This window comes from Cyprinodon tularosa, unplaced genomic scaffold, assembly GCF_016077235.1.
Source record: "Cyprinodon tularosa strain WSP-4 unplaced genomic scaffold, ASM1607723v1 ctg124, whole genome shotgun sequence".
Lineage (NCBI taxonomy): Eukaryota > Metazoa > Chordata > Actinopteri > Cyprinodontiformes > Cyprinodontidae > Cyprinodon > Cyprinodon tularosa.
This window is the reverse complement of record NW_024038048.1, coordinates 1161599-1186583: the sequence shown is the minus strand read 5'-3', so window position 1 is coordinate 1186583 and position 24985 is coordinate 1161599. Positions and strand designations below refer to the sequence as shown.

The 24985-nt window shown below is 39.9% G+C and overlaps 1 protein-coding gene across 1 annotated transcript in view; it reads right to left on the bottom strand.

Annotated features, from left to right (window-relative positions):
• LOC119777460 (mannosyl-oligosaccharide 1,2-alpha-mannosidase IA) overlaps positions 1–24771 on the bottom strand; it is a 231248-nt gene extending 206477 nt beyond the window's left edge. Inside the window, exon 1 of the mRNA XM_038276344.1 lies at positions 23294–24771. Within this exon, the coding sequence (XP_038132272.1) occupies positions 23294–23833 (540 nt within the window). The 5' untranslated portion in view covers positions 23834–24771. The remainder of the gene's footprint in view (positions 1–23293) is intronic.
• Between the last annotated feature and the right edge of the window lie 214 nt (positions 24772–24985).

The following is a 24985-nucleotide window of genomic DNA, read 5'->3' as shown; positions in this document are numbered from 1 at the left end:
ACATAAAGACTACATGCAAAGAGCATAGCAGGAGATTTTCACTGTGGGCTTTGGCTTGCATTGGTTTTTGTCTACTGATGTTTAGTCTCTATATCACAGTGTGGGAGTCAAAGTGCTTATTAATCAGCAGCCAGCTCCTCACACTGCAGCATCCTACGTGTTGGAACAGGATGAGAGCTGGAGGTTACATTTATGAACCTGCAGCAGAGAATGCCAACGCTTGAAAACCTCTCCCATGTTTGAGACGTACAAAAAAAAAAACCCTGCCAGAAGCAGCTGCCACAAATAAAAATTATTCTAGCATGCTGTTCATTGAAGGTGAACAGTTTCAGCAGCAAACATCTATTTAAAAAAAACGACAGTGTTTATTTAAAGCATCCTATACTAATATACTAGTATACCTCCTATACTAGAATACTAAGGCCAGACACATTATATGCATATGGATATGTGTTCTATGGAAAGACGTGAAAATTCATCTTTGTTTTGCTAAAAAAACTAGATCATAAATGTAACAGCTAAGGGCAGAACCTGGAGTGTTAGCCGTTGGTGAGAAGACCGTCATGTGGGATTAATCAATAAATCATAGTACTACGGTATATAGTTTAATGATTTTTTTCAATTATAAAGCAATTACATTTAACATATTAAGAAGACCATCTAGCAGAGGTAAGAAAACATCCTAAAACGAATTAATCAAAATGCTTTTATCAGTTTATATATATATATATATATATATATATATATATATATATATATATATATATGTATAAAAACACAAAAAACATCACTATGGCCATTAATTGAATCCTTCCCATCAATGTTGAAAGAAGCCTTCAGTATCTCATCCAGAGATCATATAGACTTCAACAACCATGAAAGAGCCTCCTTTATACTCACACAGTAGTTCAGGTATGATAAGATGATAACGCGGTCAACGGTCCCCAGGGCAGCACTTGAGTCTAAAACCACTAAGAGTCTGGAGCTTCTAGAGTCAACAGCTAAAGAAAGGTCATAAAAAAATCTTAATACCACAGCTTCACTGCTCAGTTATTTTAATGAAAGCGCTTTTCTCTCAAGGAAATCTTGCAGCTGGATGAAAGCCTTTTTTTATAATATTGGAAAAGGATAAAGATCATTCTTTAATCAAATATAAAGAATATGTTTAAAGATATTGATTTTTAGTCTGAATTGGAAATTTATCAATAAATTATTAAAATAAGTTTAAAAACTTTTTAGTATAAGAAGCAGAAAGGAAATCCATCTAAAGGATAATCTCTATTTTATTATAAACTCATTTCAAAGCATCTGAGCACAATGGAGAAACAAAGCAGGGCAGGTTTTTCTTATTTTGTAGAATCTAAAGCAGCCATCCTATAACTAAACATACATGTACACAGTTCAGGTCCAACAAGTTGAAACTTTTTCAACTATGGAAATACCTGCAGTTATGATTACCTTCCTTTTAGACTTAGACTCTTTTTGTATCAGCTTTTTTTCAATGAACTCCAAGCACTGTTGTTCATTAACCCTAATCTACAGTCAACCCTGGAAACTGTCTACAGTATCACAGAGAATTTGAGGTGAGGAAACCAATATTATGTTCAAAACAAGGTCATGAAGAAATGTTTCACCGTTTAAACCTCAAAGATTTTATAGCAGCTCAGGCAGACATTATACGGTGCATATTTGAACCACACTGCAGAGGTTTGAACAGACATGGTCTGGAACACTTTTGCAATGTTGCACATGAAACATGTTTCAACAAACTCTTCATTGTCTTGCAGCAAGAATCATCTTCACCAATTCAATCACAAAGAGCTGTAAAGATTAACAACCTTGTTTCAAAATATATCAAATAAAATAAAATCCTTGAGTTGAATTGTGATTATAAAAATATGCCCTCAGTGTGTCTTAAAAATCTGTTTGCCTTCTTGCTAATTTAAGTGTGGAGCAATTGTTCATAAATACAGCTCCCTCCATGCATTAAAAAAGAAAGAAAAAAAATAATCAACCAAGGTGTAATAATCTCACTCTAGAAATAATTAGAAATATCTAACCTTTAGTTCAACTGCCATTATTTAGCAGGGAAAAATACTGGAATGCAAGAAAAAAAAAACTGTTGACTGGTAATAATGGTGTTTGTTTGCACATCGACTCATTGTGACTAAGTCAGCACTGAGCTTAGTACTACAGCGTTTTAATGCTGGTGTATGAAGTGATTTACACCATTCTCCTTTGTATAATCTGTCTTAATCAAGAGTGTCACACCGGCGTCCTTTCAGATGCGCCCCTGCCTCAGCACTTCTCAATCCAATAATTAGGTTGTTAGCAGTACTCTGTGGAACTTGATTTTATGCCAGAGAGATAACAAAGCTGTTTGATTTAGCTGGGTTGGATGTGGGAGATATTGATAAGTTAAACGACGCGGGTTCTTGAGGACTGGAATTCGGGAAAGATGTTCTTCTGGAACATCGTCTTTTCAGCTCATCCCACAGGTTTTCTGTTTAAACATGCCAACAGCATCAGAATCACACCTTTAACGAGGGGCATAAGGAGGTCTTAAATATATTAAACCTACTTACGGCGTTTGTTTATAGTCTAATATTACCCAAGTGCCCTGTTAAATTAAAGTACTTTTAAAGTTTTGTAAACTGTTTTATAATTACATTTCCAATAGTCACACAGATGGGTTTTTTTCCAACATGCATCTGAAAAAAAAACAAGTTATGATGTAGAGAATAGTTTGCAGACACCCTCATAAACTTGAATAAAAGTACAAATAATTCTTCAGTTCATTTACTTTGTATTAAAGGTTACAGTTTCCTATAATGTAGCACCACAGATACAGTAGATAAATGTCATTTCAATTTCATCCATCCATCCATTTTCCATCACGCTTATCCCAAGCGGGGTTGCGAGGGCTGCTGGGGCCTTTCTCCAGTTGTCTACGGACAGGTCGCCAGTCCATTAAGCAAAACAACCATTCATGCAAACACTCACACCTAAGGAGAATTTGGAGACGCCAATTAACCTAACAGTCATGTTTTTGGACTGTGGGAGGAAGCCGGAGTACCCAGAGAAAACACATGCTCAGAGAGAACATGCAAACTCCATGCAGAAAGACCTCGGGCCAGGATTCGAACCCAGAACTTTTTGCTGCAAGGCAGTGGGCAGCAGTGCACCACTGAGCAGCCTCTCATTCCCATTTATTTTAGTTTTTTCTTTTATAAAAGTTTTTTACTCAGATGACAGCAGGGTTTTTTCTTCTAAAGTGGGGTTATGCTGATTTTTATATTTTTTTTATAAATAAAATGTTATTTCACACACCTTTACTAAATGTTACTAATAGGTGTAGATGTCAATGCTTGTCTGACAACCAGGCTTTCACACGTTTCATTTTACAATTCCAAACGTTAGTGAATCTTCAGTTTTCAGTCATTTTGATTGTCAAATGGTGATCATTCCTGTGGGTCAATAAATCACAGAACAAGTGCGATTCTTTCAGTGTGGTATGGTGCCATTTTTACAGGTTCTTTTTGGCATCTCAACTGACTTTGATCAAATCGGTTTTAATATTCAGAAATCTGGTATTACTCTAAGAAAAAATATTGGAAAGCCGCTCCAGATACATAATTTTACTGAATTCTTTTGAATTAACCGACTCACTTCCCGGGCTAAATTAAATTTTGAATTGCCTTAAAACAAAACAGAGGAGAAATGGCTTTATTACATATCTCTTTTTAATACATGATCATTTAGAAATACTTATCAGTAAAAAAATATATATATATACATTGTTGTAAAAATATATATAAAATGTAAAATTCACAGCTTGTTCAAGTTTTGTTTTTTAACAAATAAAATAGAAGAAACTTTTAGGAAAATTAAGTGTTTTAAATTCTTTTCAGACCTAGAAGATGTTCAAGCAAAATCCCAGACTTTTCAAGAATGTGTGGGAAGACTAAACAACTGAACTAGCTCTTCATGTTGGCGGGAACCAACAATACAAACTTGGCAGAATCCAACAGCATAAGTGAGAGACGTGAACACTGAGACCAGACAAAAGTTTTCTGCAATTTACTGTACTGTTTTTGAGGTTTTAGCAAAAACAGCAGAGGAGCAAGTTTCACCCGGAACATGCCGATCCATCCCAGAATCTAAACATCTTTGACATAGACTGCACAGTTTACATCACTGTCATAGATGGAATATAATCACCATGCCCTATAACCAGTAATGTTAACAGAATATACCAACATGAGAAGCGTCTGCCAGCTGGTCCATCTGTTTCACTGGGCACCGAGCAGACATGAAGCAGCTCTCTATTAACGGAAGGAAAACATTATTATCTACAGTATACAGGAGACCAGACTGAACAAGAAGCTCAAAGATGAAGGAGGAGGAAGGAAGATAGAGATTGGTAAAAAAAATTACATAAGAACAGAAGAGACAAAGAGAGAGACGATGATGTGAAATTCATCTGAAATGGAGCACGAGGAGAATAGTAAAAGAAGTAAAAAGGCTGGAGGAGGAAAACTGAAGAGGAGGCTTAAAACCTTAGTTCACACGTGCCATAAGTTATTATTTCAAGCACAGAACAACTACGTTTTGCACACAGGGAGGGGTAGATGAAACGCTCAGCACGCATCCCCCCAAGATAACCTCCAAAAACTCACACTTTTCAAGAGGCGACAAGGCATGAATCCTCCTAGACATCACGTTTATGCATATAGCTCAGACTCACAAGAAGACTGGTCTTTTGACGTCAAAAGAAAGGTCACATCTAATAAAATAAGGATTATTGATTTCATCTGCAATTAAGACATGGTTTACCAAAACATGGGATTCCTTTGATCATTTATTTACCTCAAATCAAAAATGTGTCGTTTCTTGAGTGCCTATAGTAAATATGTCCAATATTAAAGTACCCTAAAACAGTCTGAGGGACATTTTGTTGTTTTAACAACTACATTGTGATTAGAAAAACAAAAACAACCCATAATAGAAAGCGTCACAACAACAGACTCATTTAGGAGGAATTGTGTTTCTTATAATTAGCCATTTTTGTAAATTTAGGGCATTTTGCAATATTTTACACCTGAAGCCTAATGGAACATGCAAAAAGCCATCTAATTGTCAGTTAAGCACCACATCACAGCAGTTATTCAGGTTTGAGCTTCATGGTAATTATAGTCAATGACACCCATCATTTTACAGGTGTCCATGCCACTGCCACCATGGAGGAACAATGAATAATAAAAACAGCCCTTTGTGTCTAGATTCAGCAGCACAGCCTCCTTCGTTAGGTTTGTCTGATGCAGCTCGGGGCCAATATTGGCCCCCCCAGGTTAGCCTGAACTTTTTTCTGCTGGGTTAGCTGTTTTAGTCTCCAACCGTGAGAGGCATCACAACTTTCTCATTAAAATAACACAGAGGTATTAAAGCAGTGCTGTAACAGATACAGTGTCAGGTAGAGAAGTTCGAACACTTCTGCAATTAAATCAGGACAACCTTTAACAGAATCTTTGTGTTTTTAACGCATTTTAACAAATTAAGATTCAGTGTAAGTTTAAACAATACTTGTAAATTAAAGCAATAAAAGAACAACAAAAAATTATGATTATGCTTTTGAAAACTTTCTGTACAATCCAGCCTAAAAATAATTTCTGTAGAGCAGGGCCGAGGGCTACCTCATGCGTACTGAGTCATAGGGCTACCAACACTGACCTATGAACTGGAGGGATCAACATTCACCTTGATTTCATTCTAATAAATATGATAGGAAGGAAGGAAGGAAGGAAGGAAGGAAGGAAGGAAGGAAGGAAGGAAGGAAGGAAGGAAGGAAGGAAGGAAGGAAGGAAGGAAGGAAGGAAGGAAGGAAGGAAGGAAGGAATGCTCTATAAAAATTAAAAAAGAAGGGTAACAGAATACAATAATAATTTCAATCTTAGCCCACTGGTGAGTTGTGCTGTTTTCAGAAGAAGCTGTGGGCACCCCGTGAAGCCCCTGAGGGGCCCTAGTTGCACCATGTTGGTGACCCCTGCTGTAGAGGAATACATTTGGACAACCTTGCATTTATTTAAAGGAAAAAAACAATATATGGATAGGCATGGAAAATGTTTCTAAGCAGATTGAAGGAGGTTTGACCTTTTCAAACCCCAGATCTTTAGCTCAGTGATCACTCTGTTAAAAGTCAAGGTGATGCACATGGTGAGAGTGAAAGAATCGTTCAAGTCTGAGCCTTCTTATTCTGAAGGAGGATTTTAAAAGTTTAACGAAAAGTTTTCAGGGATTTTTCATTTGTTTTTTATTTTTATTTGCTTATGGTTTCTTTACACATTTAAAAACAGCTGTCAAGCATCTGGAGTTAAGCTGTCCAAACAAGTTCTCCCTGAGATCCGACCAAGAAATTCTAGAAATATCAACACAGAATGTGAGGTAAATAAATAATCAATCTTAGATCTTGATTTCAGAGATGCTGTGGGGTAACTTCTTAGATCTTGATCTCAGAGATGCTGTGGGGTAACTTCAAATATACTGTGAATGCAGGACACCCCATAAGCATCACAGAGCTAAAGGTTAGCAGTAAAGCAAACTTCCCTCAGATCTTATGTCAGAGACTAAATAAAATCCCCTTTACTACGAATCAAATGTAGAAAGACAATAAACAAAGACAAAAACATATCATTTGCCCATCACCTGTAGCATTATTACAACATTCACCACCATTATTGCGTATTGCATGCTTTCATTATATCATACAGCCTAAACACTCAGAGAGCATCCCTATCAGAGGAGGTTATTACAGTCACATGATGTCACCCAGTCCCATTGTTTTTGTTATGATCAATATTCACGGACCTTAGATCAAGCTTGGAATGTATCTGGATGTGTAGTTTTGCCATTTGGTTGACTTCTAATGCTTTCAATCAGACTTCAGCTTACATTTATTAATAAAAAAGACCATCAAGGTAATTTGTGTAACTTTAGTAGAGAATGTCATGTTTTGCACAGCCTCCACATGAAAGCTTTGTCTTGCAGGATATCACTAGTCCTTCCTTTGTTCTGTGAAGGGATGTACGTAAAACAGATATATGGCTACTTTGTGTTTCTTCTAAAGTAAAACAAGCATAAAATAAAGGAGACTGAGTGTCACTGTCACCTTTCAGTTACTCTACCCCTCCTATACATCACTTTTTAAAGACTGCCTGGGCCTCAAAACTCCCCGAGCAATCCGTGTTTCAAGTATAACAGCCAAATACTCTAAAAGTCACATGCAAAGACAGACAACAGAAAAGCTCTCCTCTAGCCTCCCACTGCTGATTCTGCTGGGTTCAGCTCTCCAGCTAATGGTCACAGCACAATTAATTGCAGGCATCCATCTCATTTTACTTGGAAAATACAATGGCAGCAGCGTCTCCCGGCTTCCACCCCCACACACTTTGTGCTCCTTGCCCCTCAGAGATAGATCTGTTTCTCATTTACCTTAGCTTAACTTTTTCCATAAGCCTCAGTTTTCCCTTTTGAAAGCAACTCGACTCGACTTTTCTAAAGGAAAGTAACCACAGATGACTAAAAGCACTGAGAAGTTACAATAACTTCCAGAACTAAGAACAACAACAGCTTGTAGCATTCATGGCTATTTAAAAAGAAACAACAGGCAACAACTATCGACAAACTACAAGTAAACCCACAAAATTTATAAGAAAGAAAAACTAAATTCCTTGAAACAAAGCTATAACCGTTTCAGGGAGTTTTAGTTTTACTGAAGGTGGTGTTTTGATCAAAGAAAAGTTTACAGCATTGCTACAGCCAAACTGTTTGAACACGTCCCCTACTGCTTCCAGCTTTAAACTTTGACCCTTTTCATTGCCGCAGTAGTGAGACTGCATCATTTCATGTTCAGTCGTTCATATAAAAGATGACCTGGCAGGGCCCCATTTCTGTACGCTTGTTTTTCTTCTTTTTTAGAGAATTCCAGTCAGATTGGTATGCAAACTGTTATCATGAGTTTAGTTGTTGCCAAGCTACAAGCCAGCGCTGAGATGTTGGCAACAATCCATCTTAAAAGGCTGCGCTGCACAGCTATACTCCTATGACATTCACTGGAGTTAAAAAAGCCAATTTCATTAAAATATTAACGTCCAAATAGATTATACATACAGTTAGAATAATGGTTCATTTGTCAAATGCAGATAGAAAAAGGCTTCTTTATTATAATAAAAAGCTGCCATTTCAAATTTGAATTAAACTTTTGAGTAAATTGGATATATTGTATTGATTTGCTTTATCAGATCCTGTGATTCCTTCTTGCAGGTATAGGTCAGGTTCATGCGACCTTAGAAGCAGAGTCTGTTCAAGGTAACATTTAGGTTTACCCTCCTTCACTGACAGCTAAGGAAAAGGCTCCAACTGATTCCTAGACGACGCACTGAAACTGCTTCCATGATGTATAACAGATGGCAGCTAGTAAAGAACCCTTAGAACTTTTCCATAATTTATTACATTACAGCCACAGAGACCAACACTAGGCAGTGAATAACCTTGAAGAAGGATTACAAGGATGTAATTTCATGTGTATTTTTCTGGTACTCATAAAATACAATTTGTGTTTATCTAAGAATGGATGAAAACTTAAGATTTATTTTTTTATGTTGCTAAAAAATTCTCAGATTATAGACTTTGACTCAACCATGTTAACACGATTGTGTGTTTGTATTAATTCACTCATCCAGTCACCAGATTCTCTCACTAAAAGGGGGAAAGTCCTGTTATATGCTGTCTGTACGTTCATTCTCCTTACACGATGTTTAGGATAGTTAGAGCTATCTATCTATATCTATAGCTAGCAAGAGCTCTCCTCACAAAGCATCATGGGACTTGTTATCACAGCGGCCCGCTGTTGCCTACGGCTGTCACAACCCAACAGCGTCAACAAATAACAAAGATGGCGCAGGCACTGTGCAGGGACGCGGAGTTATGTGACAAACAGTGTCACTACCTAATCCGTCCCAGAAGCACGATCCGTTCTGCGCATGCGCGAACAGATATACATCCGGGTGTCCATAAATAATGTCATTATGGTACTAAAATTACTTATTTCTATCCTTAACTCACTAAAGAATGCTAATACACATCTTAATCAAATGTTTTATGACTTTTTCAAGACAATTTTTATGCTTTTTACAATTTCTTCGTTAAACTGCTTCTCTGACGTCATCATCAGACATGCTCAGAGCAGTCTAGCAAAATATGATTAAACCATGTCTGTCTGCATTTTAGTTGTTTCTTTTTTTATAGATTATGCACTATATAGCATGACGTTAAAATAAAACAAAAATATAACACTCAAAAAGACTAGATTGATGTTTAAATCCAATGCTGAAAAAAGTAAGCTACCGGAAAAAGCGTAAGATCCCATTTCCTGTGCAGGTAGGGAAGAGACGAGTGATAAAACAGAAAGGATTTTAAGGCATTTATTTTCTCAAGAAATACATAATTTACTATTTTTAGGGAGGGAAAACGTAATTTAAGTATTTTTAACTAAATAAAATCAAGGATGACCCTGATGTATATCTGGATACGAATGCGCAAATCAGCTGATAGTGCATGCGCAGAACGGATCGTGACGGATCGGGTAGTGACAAACGGGAGGTAAAAAGCAGTGATCATCTGTCCGAACGGCCAGTTAACTGAGTTCACTACAAAGTGTACTGTATAGTCTGCTCATCTATATAGTGGACTCCTCCACTAGTGGACACTATATAGTCTGCTTGGGGGAGTGTTGGCCTAGTGGTTAGAACAGTGCGCTTGTGCTCTGAGAAGGTTGTAAATACCCGGTTTGATCCCCACAGTCTGCACTCTGGGTCCCTGAGCAAGACCCTTAAACCCACACTGCTAGCCGAGCGCTGCACAATGGCAGCCCACTGCTCCTCAAGGGATGGGTGAAATGCAGAGCTAAATTTCTCCATAGTGAGATCAATAAAGTTCAGCTATTATTGTTATTATTATGTAGTGATTAGGCAGTATTTATCATAATCAAAATATTTTTTTTCTTTTAAAAGTTATCAAAAAATGTCCTCATCATTTTCCATAAGCATTAGTTAATCAACTACTAACTTTAATCACTTGTGAAAGCTTTCTGGTTAAAACAATTTTAGCTCTTCTATTTTATTATAATGTATCTTTTGTAATGTAATATATTTAATTACCTTGTAAATTTCTTCAGACCTACAGCAAACATGTAAGCGAAAGCCACTATTTCCTACTCAACACACCTGCTGCTGTACTGAGTTCATTAAAAAAGACGACTTCCTAAAACTTTCTCTCAGTTACCAGAAATGTATTTTTAGTTACCAGTTTTAATTCACTCCTAGCCACATTTTATTGCTAAAAATAATTCAGATCTAGCTGTCCCTTTAGGGAAGATAAAAACTAAACAGATCTGATAAACTGGCTGTTTTGTTTGGGTACTGCTCATATATTATTCACGCGTCAGCAGTTAGCCTGTTATTCTGCATCATCAAATGTTTCATTTTGTTTAACTGGAAACACAGCTGTTATAAAGAAACTTCAGAAACTGGTTACACCCATTTCCTGTTACTGAACAACACTGTACTCTTCACTAACAGAAAACCAAACAGCATCCTGAGCCGTCAACAGAAAGGTACCCCGTTATTTCTTAAACGGGTCTTGCTACAACAACTGCAAAAACATTTAATGAAGAAATACATTTTTAATAATTCATTTTTGATAAACAGAAGATTACTTTGGATGTTTATCCAAGAGAATACATTTTTTTATATGTCTAATTTTCATCTGGTCAAAGTAAAAATCCAAAGGTTGTACCGGTTTATTCTGTAAAGGCTATTTTCTGTATCATCCATATTCAGTATTTAAATTTTACACTGTTCTGTAAAAATCTAACAGGAAACCTTTTGAGTTTACTTCCCATTTGATTAATGATCACCAAAGTGGTCCATTTTACTCATTAGATGACCATGGAATCAGTTTCTTTGTTATTTCAATGTCTTGCCATCATCCCATGGAAGAAAAAAAAAAGTAATTACCTGCCAAGCCCCTCATACAACCTCTTCAGAAACACGAGAAATCTATATGACTCTCTAATGAGCACTGAGCGCCATTCCTGCCATTTGATTAGGAACCTAATTGCAATAATAATGAAAGAATACACCAAGCCTCGGCTAAAACGTTCTTGTAAGCATTCAGCTAATTAATGACATTTGCCCGCTGAAGCTGATGGAGAAAAATCACGAGGGAGATGCATTTTCTTCAAATCAATGAAAAAAAAACAGACAATACCATACTGACCACAGAAGAGGTCTAATAAGCTTTATATTCTAAGGGGTCTGAACAAAATCTAAGCTTCAACACAAAAATTATCATCCAGGTGTTCTCCCTAACTGCACCTCAAATGTTTAAAATTGTTCAGCCACCTTCAAGGTCGGCCAAGACTAAGGCAATAACAGCAATGCAGGCCTGCTGGTCCAGAACCGCAGCAGCCAGGAAGATCAGACTGGTTGTTTGGACATCCAGAAGAGAGGATGGTTGGTAGTAAACATGCCTGCTGCCACACAATGCCATCTAGCAGGAAGGATAAGAAAAACAGGCAACAAAGGCCGTCAGATATGGTGCTTTCTAAGTGCTTAACATTACCTCTATTATTATCATTATTATTATATGTGGAAATAAAATGTCTATTGACCCCAATCTCATGTCCTTACATTGCTCTGGACACAGTCAGCCAGGGCGTGCCGTTTCTGAGCAATTAGGCAGGCATAAAGGCCAGGGTTTCAGCTAAGGGCCTCCGTTCGTCTGTTGGTTACATCTAGGCCAATCTCTTTTCTTTTCTTGCGTGCTAGCTGAACAGGAAAGCCACAGTGAAGTGAAAGGGTGTGTCTGTGTTTCTGTGTGTTGGGGGGAAAAGGGGGTGTTGGCTTTTTTTATTTTGCACCCAGCAAAAGATGTCAAGCAGAGCTTGCAGCAAACAGGGCCACGTCTGGACCTTTTATCTCTTCAATTGTCTTCGTCTGTAACAAGCAGGCACACATTGCACGCCATCGTGCACCCACTAAGTCCAGTATGGGTGCAGGGTAAACACTGTAACCCAGCTCGAATGAGAAAAATCACACAGAATTCTTTCTTCTAATGTTGGTTGTTTTGGATACAGGCGTACCTCTCAGGCCTTTCATTGCAAATACAGATTTATATATTTTATGTCACTTGCCAATTTCATGTATTACTGAAGTCAATTGTTTTTCACAAGAAAAATCAAAAGAGAAAAAGCTTAAGTCTGAACCAACCTTTGGATTTGCTCTCCTATCCACTCATACTGCACCCAATGACTGTTAAAAATTACTTCTCAGAAGATTCCATAAGCTTATTATATTTGTGGACATTGTTCACATTGCATGGAACAAAATCAGGGATAAAGTCAAAAGCTTTGATAGCTTTTCTTTTTTTTTTTTTTTTTTTTTTTATTAATTTTTTTTTTTTTTACAAGCAATATGTCTATCAAACAAGAGGAGGATTGTTCGGGGGGACCCAAGGGTATAAAAAAAGCAAAAGCAACGTGGCCACTACTCCCATGTTGTGCACCATTGGAGAACAATACGGAAAAGCAATACATCAAAGGCGACCAGTGCTGCTCAGAAGTTTGGTATGCAACTTCCAATAGTGTTAAATAAAAGGGCTATTCCATGCATGGCAGGCTTTAAATAAAAATCCTACAAGAAGACTTGCCGATTAGAATTCACTGAATAGAGTCAGTATAAACAGTCTTTTCAGAAATACTGAAAGCAACATTCCCTGTCTTATCGCCAAGGTTGTTTGTCAAAGTCCTGGCATTTTTTTTTACATGGAAATGTTTTTACTTCAGTCTCAACTGGCTCATCATTCAGTCATTCACCCATTCCCTCCACACTGATGTTGGTAAACTATATTGTAGCCACAGTTGCCTTGGGGCTCACTGACAGAAGCGAGGCTGCCCACACTGGCGCCAACAGGCCAGAGCTGGGGCTTGAACCGGCAGTTCTTCATTTGCACGGCAAACTCCTTCATCCTATGCCACTGTTGCTGATCAATACACAAAGTTGATCAGGTTTAGGTTTAAATTTAAGGAGAAAAAAAATATCCATTCTAACTCAACCAGTTTTGTGTAATTTTAAATTTGTGGCTTATCTAGTTTATTGTTTTCTTTGTTTGCTGTTAAATTCTCCTTTCCTAGTACATTGGGAACCAGTAGACTTGGATAAATGTTTTGCACTTAAATAAATATTTGCATCCTCCATGTTGCTTCCTGTACAGTGTTCTCCATAAAACTAAATTTTGAAAATAGAATTTAAGAAAAATTCTGATTAAAATAAAAGAAAAACTTTCTGCGTGAACTGACACTGAAACTCATTAGAATGGCATGTTTTCTTGATATCTAAAGGCTTTGATTGGTTTATAGACATTAAAGTAATTTAAAATCCAACACACAATAGCACAATGAAATGATCAAGGCATAAAACCCTTAGAAATAGCATGCTGTTGGTTGATGTATTTATAAGCCAAATATGTTGGTAGTATTTAATCTATGAGAGAGTGTCTGAACTGCAATGAACAAAAGAAAAAAAGTACTGGGGAAAGATATGCTAAAGGAGAGTTTTTCTCCCAGTTACCACAAGTCACCAGAAGACAGGATTAAGATGTACCCACACAAGATGGCCCCATTATGTCAGCAGTGCTGCGAACTCAAGATAAATGAGTTACTGCGAAGCTTATTACAACATTGCAACAACAAAGGGGGTCAATAGTGTAAAAAAAAAATAAAATCGGAGTCTCAGTGATAAAATCCTAGAAAAGCAGAAATCCACTTCCGAGAACAACACAGAGCCAAGATTGATGCTTACACAAAGCACCCTGAGCTCTTCACTTTAAGCACAGGGTCAAAATGTGACAGAATACAATCTGGGACTTTACCCTCTGCTTTTACAGAGAGCTGACGCAATACCTGGAGGCTACAGTAAACACAGGCCGAGGGGTTTGGAAAGTGAAAAAATAGCAGAGTAAGGCTTCATTTCAGGACTTTGGAAACACAGGAAGAAGTGTTGCAGGGAAGAAATATGTAAACTTCAGGCTTGGCCACATGATTTAAAAAAAAAAAAAATGGGCATGCATCTGTGTTGCTGTAAAACTGCAATGCAATGTTTCACAATCATCTCCACAGCACCGTTTATTAATCCCTCACATAAACTCAGAAAGAGCTTATCAGGACCAAGCTTTAGTTTTTCAAAAAATCATGTCTGCCTTCATAAATGCTTTAAAGACAGAATACTCTGAAATAAATAATAAAAACTTTTTAAATCAAACTCCAAGCAATCACTTTTTATTATGTAGTAAAGCAGCCTTCATCAACGCAGGAAATTAATTTCCTCTGTGCTTGAATGCTTTTCTCAGACTTCCCTGAACTTTGCCCCCATTCTTCAGAGCACAGCTTTCCTGGATGAAGATGTTTTAACCTTTACGGTCAACTATTTAAAAAACTCACAGCTCCAGCCTTATTTAAAGCGAGTCAGTGCAGGCAGAGCGTTTCAGCACAAAATGCATTTAATTGGGATTTTTTTGTGGTAGTACACAACATAGTGTGCGATTGTGCGATTATAAATGAGGAAAGAAAAGGATAATTTTTTTTCAATGTGGTTAACAAATAAAAATCCAAAAAGTGCGACAGGCTTTTGCATTCAGAGAGCCGCGTTGCATTGTGAACCATCATAAAAAATCTATTCAATGGATAAAACCAGTAAAAAAAAAAGAAATGCATCAGCTTAATTACTGTTTATCGTCATGTTTTAAAGGTGCAACTCTACCTGAAGAAGCTCATTAGCACAGAAAGCTGCAACAGGGTGATAACCCTCATGGCAATCTATAAAAAGTGGAAAATATTCATCAAAGACTTAAATTATGTCCATAAAGATTTGTCAGTATACCTTTCCCCTCACATGGTTATATTTATGCGGTTATATTCCCTTATTGACGTAAACTTTTCAATGTAATACAAAAAGATATATCAGCAAAACTTTTCTACAATAAAAAGCAGGAAGATCAAATGACAGAACACCTTCAATATGCCTCTGAATGCAACTCAAATGCAGCTGATCAATTCTGTGTGTTTGACAGACAGGGTCAGCAACCAAGCCAGGCAGCACAGAGAAATAGATAGGACCCGCCTCTGCTATCAATGACTTGCATAATATATCAATATCCAGCGGGCCAGGCGGCTCACTATTCCACATAAACAGACAAAAGATGACACCAGGCTTACATTCCAAACCCCAGCCGCTGGCATTTGCACAGCATCTGTAGAGGAAAGCAAAAGCTCAAACACCCCAGCTCTGCGGGACGACACTAGGAGAGCATGAGCCTTTTCTCAAGACTTTGTTCATCTTCTGTCTCTTTCTTCTCGCTTCACAGGGGTCCATTTCTCTAGCTCAGACAGACAGTTGTTCGGCACACCTGATGGGAAAGAGAGGAAGCAGCGGGGGAATGAAGGGCGGATGGAGTTCATGTAGTTCCCAGCCAGATGGGAGGGAATGGCTTAACGTTAGCATGTTATTCCGTCACTCAACCCTCTCTATGCTTCTTATCGCTATAAGTGCTTTTAAAGTCCAGCTACATCCTCACCTTTTCCTCAGATGAAGTTTACAGTTTGTATGTGGATGTGTCAAGTAGCTGTTCAGTTAGAGCCACTTTATTTCACCAATTAGGTCTCAAAAGGAATAACCTGAGTATACTCATCATAACATAAGTGTGTGCAATACTTGTTAAGCAAAAGAGGGCAATTGTGGTAAGGAAATCTCTGCCAATTGGAACATGGATTTGAGATGCTAGTATAATATTTAGCCAGATTATGGGAGATAAATGGCAGATGTTCACAAGGGACACAGATTGATGAAAGCACAACTGGGAAAGAGGAGGAAGAGGAAAATAGGAACATATCACAAAGGTCTTTGCGATATTTACCCTTACTATTACTGTTGAAATATTGTTCAGCAATATCATTCAGCCAAAAATACAACTAATCTGCTCTTTATTCAGCTTAAAAATGTAATAATCCTACAAAGCTGGTAATTTATCTGGATACCAATGCTGGAAGGCAGTTAATATATTAGTGAGGAGAGCTGTCCAATCACCAGAGTCCACTGATTGTTAGAATTTTACTATTTGTGTTAATTAATCATTTGTTTTAATCAAGCCCTCATATAGAAGTTGTCTTAAAAACAGTTGGAACAGGTTCATTAAAAAACACAAATAACCAAAACACAGCTCATCATTTTGGTTTATATGTAAACACCCTCATAAACCGTAGTCAGTCAGGTGATTACTATTTATTGAATAAAGAAAGACGCAGCTGGATTTAACTGAAAACTGTTCAATCTGAAAGCTTCCACCTCCGTATTTAACCGCAAGCTCCTGACCAGTTAAGCAGGTGTGAGTACAAAAGATGACAAAGGAGCCATGACCACTTATTGCTTGACTGTGGGAGGCTGTGCCAGAAGAAACTGCAGAGGCTCTGTCCTTTCACTGCAGAGCTCAGCTGTCAGCTCCATCTCCTCCTAAGTGTTACCTTCTCCCCTTTCATTTGCATCAGCTGTTTGAAGCCAGGGTATAGAGTACATTCCAATTTCCACAAGCAAAGGCCCTCATGCGACTCTGTGTGGATATCTCTACTAAACAGTCAGTGGACGAAGAGAAGAGCAAATCCCAGGCTTAAAAGATACGCCTTTTAGATGCACACTTCCCTTTTGATGTCGTGGAGACCAGCCGAGGAGAGTTATATGGAGGCCTCACTCTGAATGTGCTCAAGCCGTGCAAGCTTCTAAGCGCTCAATGTTCTCAGACTGCTTCTTTGCTCCAGTTGCCCCCCTAATCCATTCCTACATTTTGCATTTTCCTCAGTACTCCAAGTTTTGGCCTAAAGGACATTGGCAACAAAACATGCATGCCACCCTCCAGTTGCTCTCAGCACACATTTTTGTGGTAAGATTCCTGCCGTCCAGCTTCCTGTACAAGAGCCAGTAAGGCTGAAAAGCAGAGAACATAATGAGAAAAAGAAGAAAACATCACAGAGTTACAAATGTAGGTCTGTAGCAAACTGACTCCCCTCTTTATCCTGCTGGGGACTTTTGGAAGAGAATCACTTTAGCAGGCAGTTGCTGGAATAGGTACACAGCACCTTGGCAACTTTGGGAGTCTTGGCTGGTATCCTGAGGGCAGCCTTTTAACATTAGTGATGTGTGATCAGCCGCTCATTGTCCCTGGTTTTACCCCATCCTGGCAGTGGATGCGCACACAGAGAGAGAAGGTTGGGAGTCCGCTTTCTTGTTGTTGGCAGTTCAGAAAAACGATGTCCATTCACAGTTTTGGAATTGAAGCACTCAGGGGGTTAGAGCGGACTCTTTCTGTTGGCTTACATTGGGGGAGTAAGTCTCTCTCTGCATTCCATTTCAGTGAGAAAGAAACAGTGTTTACACTGATGGGCGAGCTGAAGACGATATGTTCTTATATGTACAGAAATGTGTATCAACTTCTCTTTGACACTGTGTTTGCAAGGAGCAAGGCATGTTTTGTGATTCTCTAAAGTGGTTTTAATCAATAGTCTCCTGACTCTGAGGTTCTTCTGGTGTTTTCCATTTAATTTTGGTGGCTTTTAACTAATTTTCTGAGCAGCCCTTTTTAACCGAGCAGGAAAGAAATCCCGCAATGTGAAATGAATGGGATATAACAATTTTCAGAGGATCTGAGATAAGACCTAGAAGATCAAGATCCTTTAGCAGATCAACTACCTTATTTTCACGACTATAAGGCGCACATAAACGTCTTTTTTTTTCCTCAAAATGTGCGGTGCGCCCTATGGTGCGGTGCGCCTTATGTGTGTTGTAACTGCGACTTTTGAGACCACCTCATTGAGGAGATGATGAAAGAGTGGCTGAATGTAAGGAGACCAGGTGTTTTTTTTCCACTCATCACCATCGCTGTTAATATGTAACTCCATGCGTGCCCATCTCACAGCTGATGTGAAAAACATGGTGAAACAAATTAACGCTGTGCTCGCTGTTCAACCGCTGGACATCGTTGTGAACCGGACGCAGCAGGCGCAGCAGAAGCAGCGAGTTTACATGCAAAGTCAATGGTTGACGCGCGTATAGGCGCAGCAAAAGGTCCTGCTCGAGATGGAAAAATTGAAGTTTTGCTGCTGGACACGCCGCATCAACCAATCAGAGAAGCTGATCTGAGAGCTGACAGCGAGACAGACACAGCACTCTGATGACATATGATATTAAGGCAAATGAAAAAGGCTGGATGGATGAGGAGATGATGAAAGCGTGGCTGAGGGAGGTGTATGTGAGGAGACCAGGTGGTTTTTTCCACGCATCACCATCGCTGTTAATCTGTGACTGCGTGCCCATCTCACAGCCGATGTGAAAAAAAAGGTGAATCAAATGAACGCTGTTATCCCGGGAGGTCTGACAAAGGAACTTCAACCGCTCGACATCGGTGTGAACCGATGTCGAGCGGTTGAAGTTCCTTCAAAGTAAGGCTGCGAGCGGCGTGGGAGCGATGGATGGCCGACAGAGACCACAGTTTCAGGATAAGTGGAAGGCAGCGCCGGGCAAGTTACGCCACAGTTTGCGGATGGATTGTAGATGCTTGGACTAATGTGTCTGCTGGCTCTGTTGTTCAAGCTTTCGCAAAAGCAGGCATTATTTCTGAGGAGCCGCCCGGCACGGAAAGTGACTCTGACAGCGAAGAAGGGGAAACTGGCATGTATGATTTAGCGCAGCTGTTTATTCAGAAACAGAGGAGGATGACTTTGATGGGTTTGATTAATACTTTGTAATAAATACTTGAATAAAGCACAATCATACTCAGTTTTGCTCCCGCTCTATTTTTCTACCTGAAAACTTAATTCAACAGCAGCCTCTGGGCCGGGTCTCCTCCGGTTTCACCGCGGTGGCTGGCAGGTGTTTTTTCATCTAAATAATCTAAATCTTCCAGCTATATTTGCTGTGATCAGTGGGAATAAAGTAGTTTTAATATGTTTTTAAGTGAGAAAGGCCACCTGAAAACTTCATAATTGCAGTCAGTTCATCCAGATTATCTATTTCTGTCGGAGGCGCTCAGACCCCCACATACCAGCGGTGCACCGACAGTAGAAGTCCCTTCATCAGCAGCCTCTAGGCTGGGCAGCCTCCGGGTTCACCACGACGGCTGGCAGGTGTTTTTCATCTAAATAATTTTAGCTGCAGGCACCAGGATACCGGTAATAAAAGCGAACAAATTCCGTTGGCAGGTTTCAGGATTTTAAGTTAATTTAGGAATAATCACAGCGCACTGTCATCTGCGATGCGTCTGTCTCACGGCCAGCTCCCAGGTTTGATTAATACTTTGTAATAAATACATGAATAAAGCACAGTCATACTCAGTTTTGCCCCCGCTGTATTTTTAAATACGCAGTAGAGGTATTTAAAGGTAGTAGAGGACATGTACCGGTATATAAAAAATGCGCCCTATAGTCCGGTGCGCCTTATGTGTGTGTTAAATACAGAAATGGGACACATAACTGAGAGTAGGTACGGTGCACCTTATGGTCGTGAAAATACAGTACTCTTATTTTTCTAAAGGCTCTTTGTTGTTATACTTTCTCATAGAAAACTAGAAATAATGTAAAATGAGTTCCAATCACTAGAACTGGGAATATATTTTGACATCTAAAAGAGATTTTATCGCATAATTGCTATTCAAATAGTGGCATTTCCCCTACATTAAGTGCAACAAACATTTTCACATCAATAATGTTAAGTTTTAAAGCTCAAAGGGATAGAACTCTGAATTTTCTGTACTGTTTTAGCCTTGCTGTTTTCTTCTGAAAGTCTTGCTCTCTCTCGTTGCCTGAATGAACCAGACATGTCTTAATCCATCATAAATAAATAGGTTCCTTAAAGAAACTTCCTAAAAGTGCCCACCGTTCTCAGCAGCAGAGACAACACTGTAGAGTGTTGTTCCAGCAACCTGGTAGGTCTTATCTAGGGTGTATTTACTCACCCATTTTTCAACCAGCCAGTCATCAACCATGGCTGAACAACCTGGAAACGGTCACCATTAGACTTTTCTGAGCATGACCATATCACTGTTCTTTAAATTACTTAAAGCAATCATATAAATAACTGTGAATACATTATATTCTTTAACATAGTGCCAATGTTAAAAAAAAAGTTCAATGATTCATAGTTTTTTTATGTTTAGACTGCCATTAGTTCATCCTGTGAGTTTAAAAACCTTCTTTAGTGGCCAAACAAATAAAAACCAGCCTGAAAGTGGAGAGGTATGAGAGGGCAGCCAAAGAGCAAATAAAAACGTTAAAAGACCTCCAGAGAGCCTGAAGATATACTGATATGGACTACTTAGAAACAAATGAGGAAAAAAATCACTCCATGTAAGCAGAATACATAAGACTACAGAGACTTAAGACTGTAAAATAATGTAAATACAAACTGCTTTAAGAGAAAAAAATAAAAAGGTTTTTCATACTGGCACATTTTCTTTTTATTATAACTGCAACCTGGACAGAGTTCAACTTAATGTGTCAGCAAGTGATGGCAGCATCTATGTAAGCCTTCGGGAAAACAGAAGCTGTCTGCAGCACAACCAACAAGCAGGAGAGGGCAGCTAGAAACACAAAAACAACACTTTCTGTGAGTCCGCTACAGTCGTGCAAACAACTTATTTCAGTACTTAGACAGTGACAGAATGATGGGTTATTTTGAATGATGGGTCATGCAGCATTTAGCTGCACGGATCAGCCAAACTGGTATTCACTTGAAAGAGCATCAGAGAGAAACTATGACTCAGCGAAGCTCAGGGCACCAGGACCAAGAACCCCTTGTCCTCTGATGCCTCCATCACCACCAAGCACATCACCTCTAGGCACGAGGCATGTGAGCAGGGTGAGAGGGTGACACCAAGCTGGAAAAGAGAGTGACAACAGGACTTATCCGTGTCACATGCCAAGGCTGACACCCATCTGCAAGCGCTCGCCAGCCTCTGGCCTCCACCACACTCATCATCCACCACCCCCGCTCTCCCTCCACCTCTTCTCACTGCCGTGACTTGCCTGGAGTGGGTACAGATGTGTGATCTACAGACGCTCCCACTCTGGAGCCCTTATTGGTGCCACAGGGTTTAACAAAGACTGGCTTCACGAGCTCAAGGCCAGAGAGTCACTGCACACAGTCACATCATTTCCAGGCAATTTTATGAGGGAGACTGAGGTGTTACAGCATCGCACAGAGCTGACATGATGGACCGTGATTAAACTAACCCAAAACCACAGCTTTAAATCAAAAAATCAATTCTGCTCCTGTTGCTGAATTCGTGGTCTAATTCAATTTTAGAAATTTCAGCAAATTAAATATTTAACCGTTCCTCTTCTTCTTCATCAAGGGCAATATGATAGAAATGTATCTTATATCATAAAACAGCCCTGGGTAAATTTAGGACAGTGATATGACTGAGGGATTGATTAAGCCTATCTGACAGCAGCTCAGCTGAAATGTCCCATTGCTTCTATAATGAGACTGTCAGAAAAATTATATTCATCTCTGGAAATGGCTTTTCTGTTCTGGTCTCTGCACCCTGCTTTGGGAGAAACCACACAGCTGCATATCTGGAGCGTTTAGTGTTTACATAGCATTCAAAAATAAACAAAGCCAGAGCAGAGGCGTAGCTAGAAAATCCTAATAGAGGTGGCCAGTCAATAACCAATGTACATTGAGGGGTGGCCGAAAGACACCAGAACCTCAGGGTCAATCTACACTGTTCCAACAGGAATGAGCACAACATCCATATTTTCCGAATAAAGACAAACTATATTTTCCTGCAGCCTTTGCTAACAAATAGACGCACATATTTAAACATCTATGCCTCGTGGACAAAATTCTTTCAGGTTTGAGTTCTGAGGCGGACATAATTCAGTTGTCATTACCTACTTTTATCAATAATTATTCTGCAAAAAAAAAAAAATTTAAATCTACTAATATCCACATTTAATGAATTTTTATGTTATTATTAAAGTATTTATTTATCTCAGATTTCACTGAAGACTCCTAGATGACTTGCAGAGGCTCATCATTTTATCTTTACCCAAAATAATTCAAAATTTAGTTCTGAAAAGAGCATGAATTCTGTATCTATCATCTTTAATGTTTATATATTGATGTGCATAATTAACTACAGTGTTTCCGTTGTAAAGTAGTTGTTAATATATAAAAAAAAATAAAAAATTTTAATAGGTTTGAACATTCCCCTTAAGAGTATTACTGTAACACCGTCTGTGTTAAGTCGGGTGTTCACTGTGCGATTTTCGGGGAGATTTTCCAGTCGTGCGAGAATTTTTCGATCGTTCCAACTTTCAGCCTGATGGTGCATCGTGTAGTGTACAGGCGGTTACGAGGGGCAATCAGCTTCTCACGACCACGTCCTGATCAGGAATCGTGAGGTCAGGAATCGACCGTCGTGGGCAAATCGCTCAGTGTGCGTGCGCAAACAAGGATTCTTGTTTTTCTTCTTCCTATCAGATGTAAACACAGGTGCATGGCGGGGGTGCAATGAGTAAAATTGATTTCTTTCTGTAAAATTAAGACCGTAGTAGCCACATTTGCTCAGCCATGTCTTTGTCCAAATACGTTGTCGCCTTTTCTTTTTATGGCTTTCAGCGCCAAATTGCACAAATTGCTAAGGTAGAGCGTTTCATTCTAGTGAGCTTCATATTCCCCTTCTATTTGTTTTGATTCCGGATAGAAAAGTCAGAGCAGCTCCATCTCACTGTGGAGCTGAGTCCGACCTTGTTTTTAGTCGTACAGTGTGACCAGGTAGATCGCATGAGAGCATCGGGCCGAACATCAATCTTTTGCCCTGCGGTTTAGTCGTACAGTGTGTTGCGGTAGCTGCGTGCAACGATTGAAAAAAAAAATAACAAAGTGTATGCCCGGCTTTAGAGGGAAAAAGTGGTAGGGCCATGGCCACCCCAGGCCCTCCATCTAGCTTCGCCCCTGAGCCAGAGGAAACAAAGCCTGTAGGCTATGTCTGCAGACATGTATACAATCATTTGATCAATGCAGTATGAAAAAAAGCTAATTCACTTCCTGTTTCTTGTTAAACCACCAACCACAGCATGCTGCAGAACTCTGCATAAGGAGCAGTTACTTCCTGCTCCTCCCTCCCTCCTCACCTCTTTGACTTTCTCCCGGCGGTCATTGGTTTTGGGGTCAGCCGGCCTCCCACCATCTCTCCCCAAAGCAGGTTTGGTCAGGCACCTTTGAAACTTCTTGAAATTAAAAGTATCCGAGTTGGCATCGTTGTCACCGCCAGAGACTCCCCCCAACAAGGAGTCCGCTCTGGACCTGGATAAGCTCAGGTCCTCCTGAGCTTTGCCTCCTGCCAGCCGCTCCTCCGTGGCTTCATTAGAGACGGATGGTTTGCGGCTCTTCAGCTCTCCTTTACCAGAGGCCAGGCCCCTGCTGCGCTCCACATCCTTGGGTCTTTTCAGGTGCTCCCTGACATCGTTCTCGGACCCTGAGCCGACGGTGACCGGCTGCGCTTCTGTCTTGGAGAGGAAAATGCGCTTTAGTCGGACGGAGTCCGGCAGGAAGAAGAGGGCTCCGAAGCAGAGAGTTACTAAACCGGAGAGGAAAAGTAAAAATACAAACTTCTGGGACAGGCGCAGACCCATGCCCGATGATGACACACCGGGCAACTTTCGGAAAATCATTGAAAGTTTGATTTGAGGCTTTACAGAGGAGAAAACGCCGTGCTTTGGTTAAAGCGCCTCTGCTGCCTCTGGGCTGTTGTAAAAAAAAAAAAAAAAACTAAATATGCTGGACTCCAAACACCCCCAGTGGCTTTATCTCGCTATCGATTGGATTTGCATAAGTGAATGCAAGAACTGCCTCCTCCTACAGCTCTGGTATAGAAACGTGGTAACATGAAGGAGGATGTAACGTTAATAATAAACATAAACACAGAGCTTTTAGGGCAGATTGTTTATTAACACTCCAAGGTGTAGATTTAAAAGCTAAAAAAACAAACCCGCCCCTAAGTGAAATGCCTTCTTAATGAGATAATGCTGTCTGAGAGGCCTTTGAACAAAGTTGGGGCTCAGTGCGTTATTATTCCCCGCCGCTCAGATCGTATCCTTCGGTGCGAAGCGAACATCTCACCATCCTACCCCCGGTCCCTGCTTCCACATCCTCCCCCCCCCCCTAACGCTTCTCTTCCGAATATCGGTTTGTTTTAAGACAGATTCCGCGCCGCTTTGTTCGCCTCTATCCCCAATCAGCTGGTGGACGGAAACGCGTGGATAAACATGTCTCCTGCGTATCTGTCACTTGCGCTCCTCCAGCTGCCTCCGGTTTCCCCCCTCTTCGTCGTCAAATCGCCGGGTGGAGGTGGAAGAAGAAGGCGGGTTCTGTCCCATGTGAAGTTACCCCGATCCAAATCCGTGTGAGAAACAAAATCCACCATCCAATGTGCCGGTTTGCAACAAAAGGCAGGGAGGGAGGGAGAGAGAGAGATGCTGCTGCCGCGTCGTCGCTGCGCGCTGCCCGCCGCGCCGCTCTGGGATGCGCACCCTCGCTGTGCCGCGGACGTCTGCTTGCGTCGAAATTTGAGAGGAGAGAGCTGGAAATGTAACATATAGGGCAGACAGGGTGAGGAAGAGAAGAAATTAGGAGGAGGGGATGCGAAACGGTCCGCTGCGCGACAATCCAGTGGGCTGGTCTGATTTCTTGATGGAAATTCACAGCGGCTTATCACAACGCGCTTAATCCGTTTGATGAAAATGAGAGAGGTCTGAATGGCTCTGCTTGCTGGGACGATATCTACTCTACCGAGGTCTGATTAATCCAGAAAATCTGAGGTTATG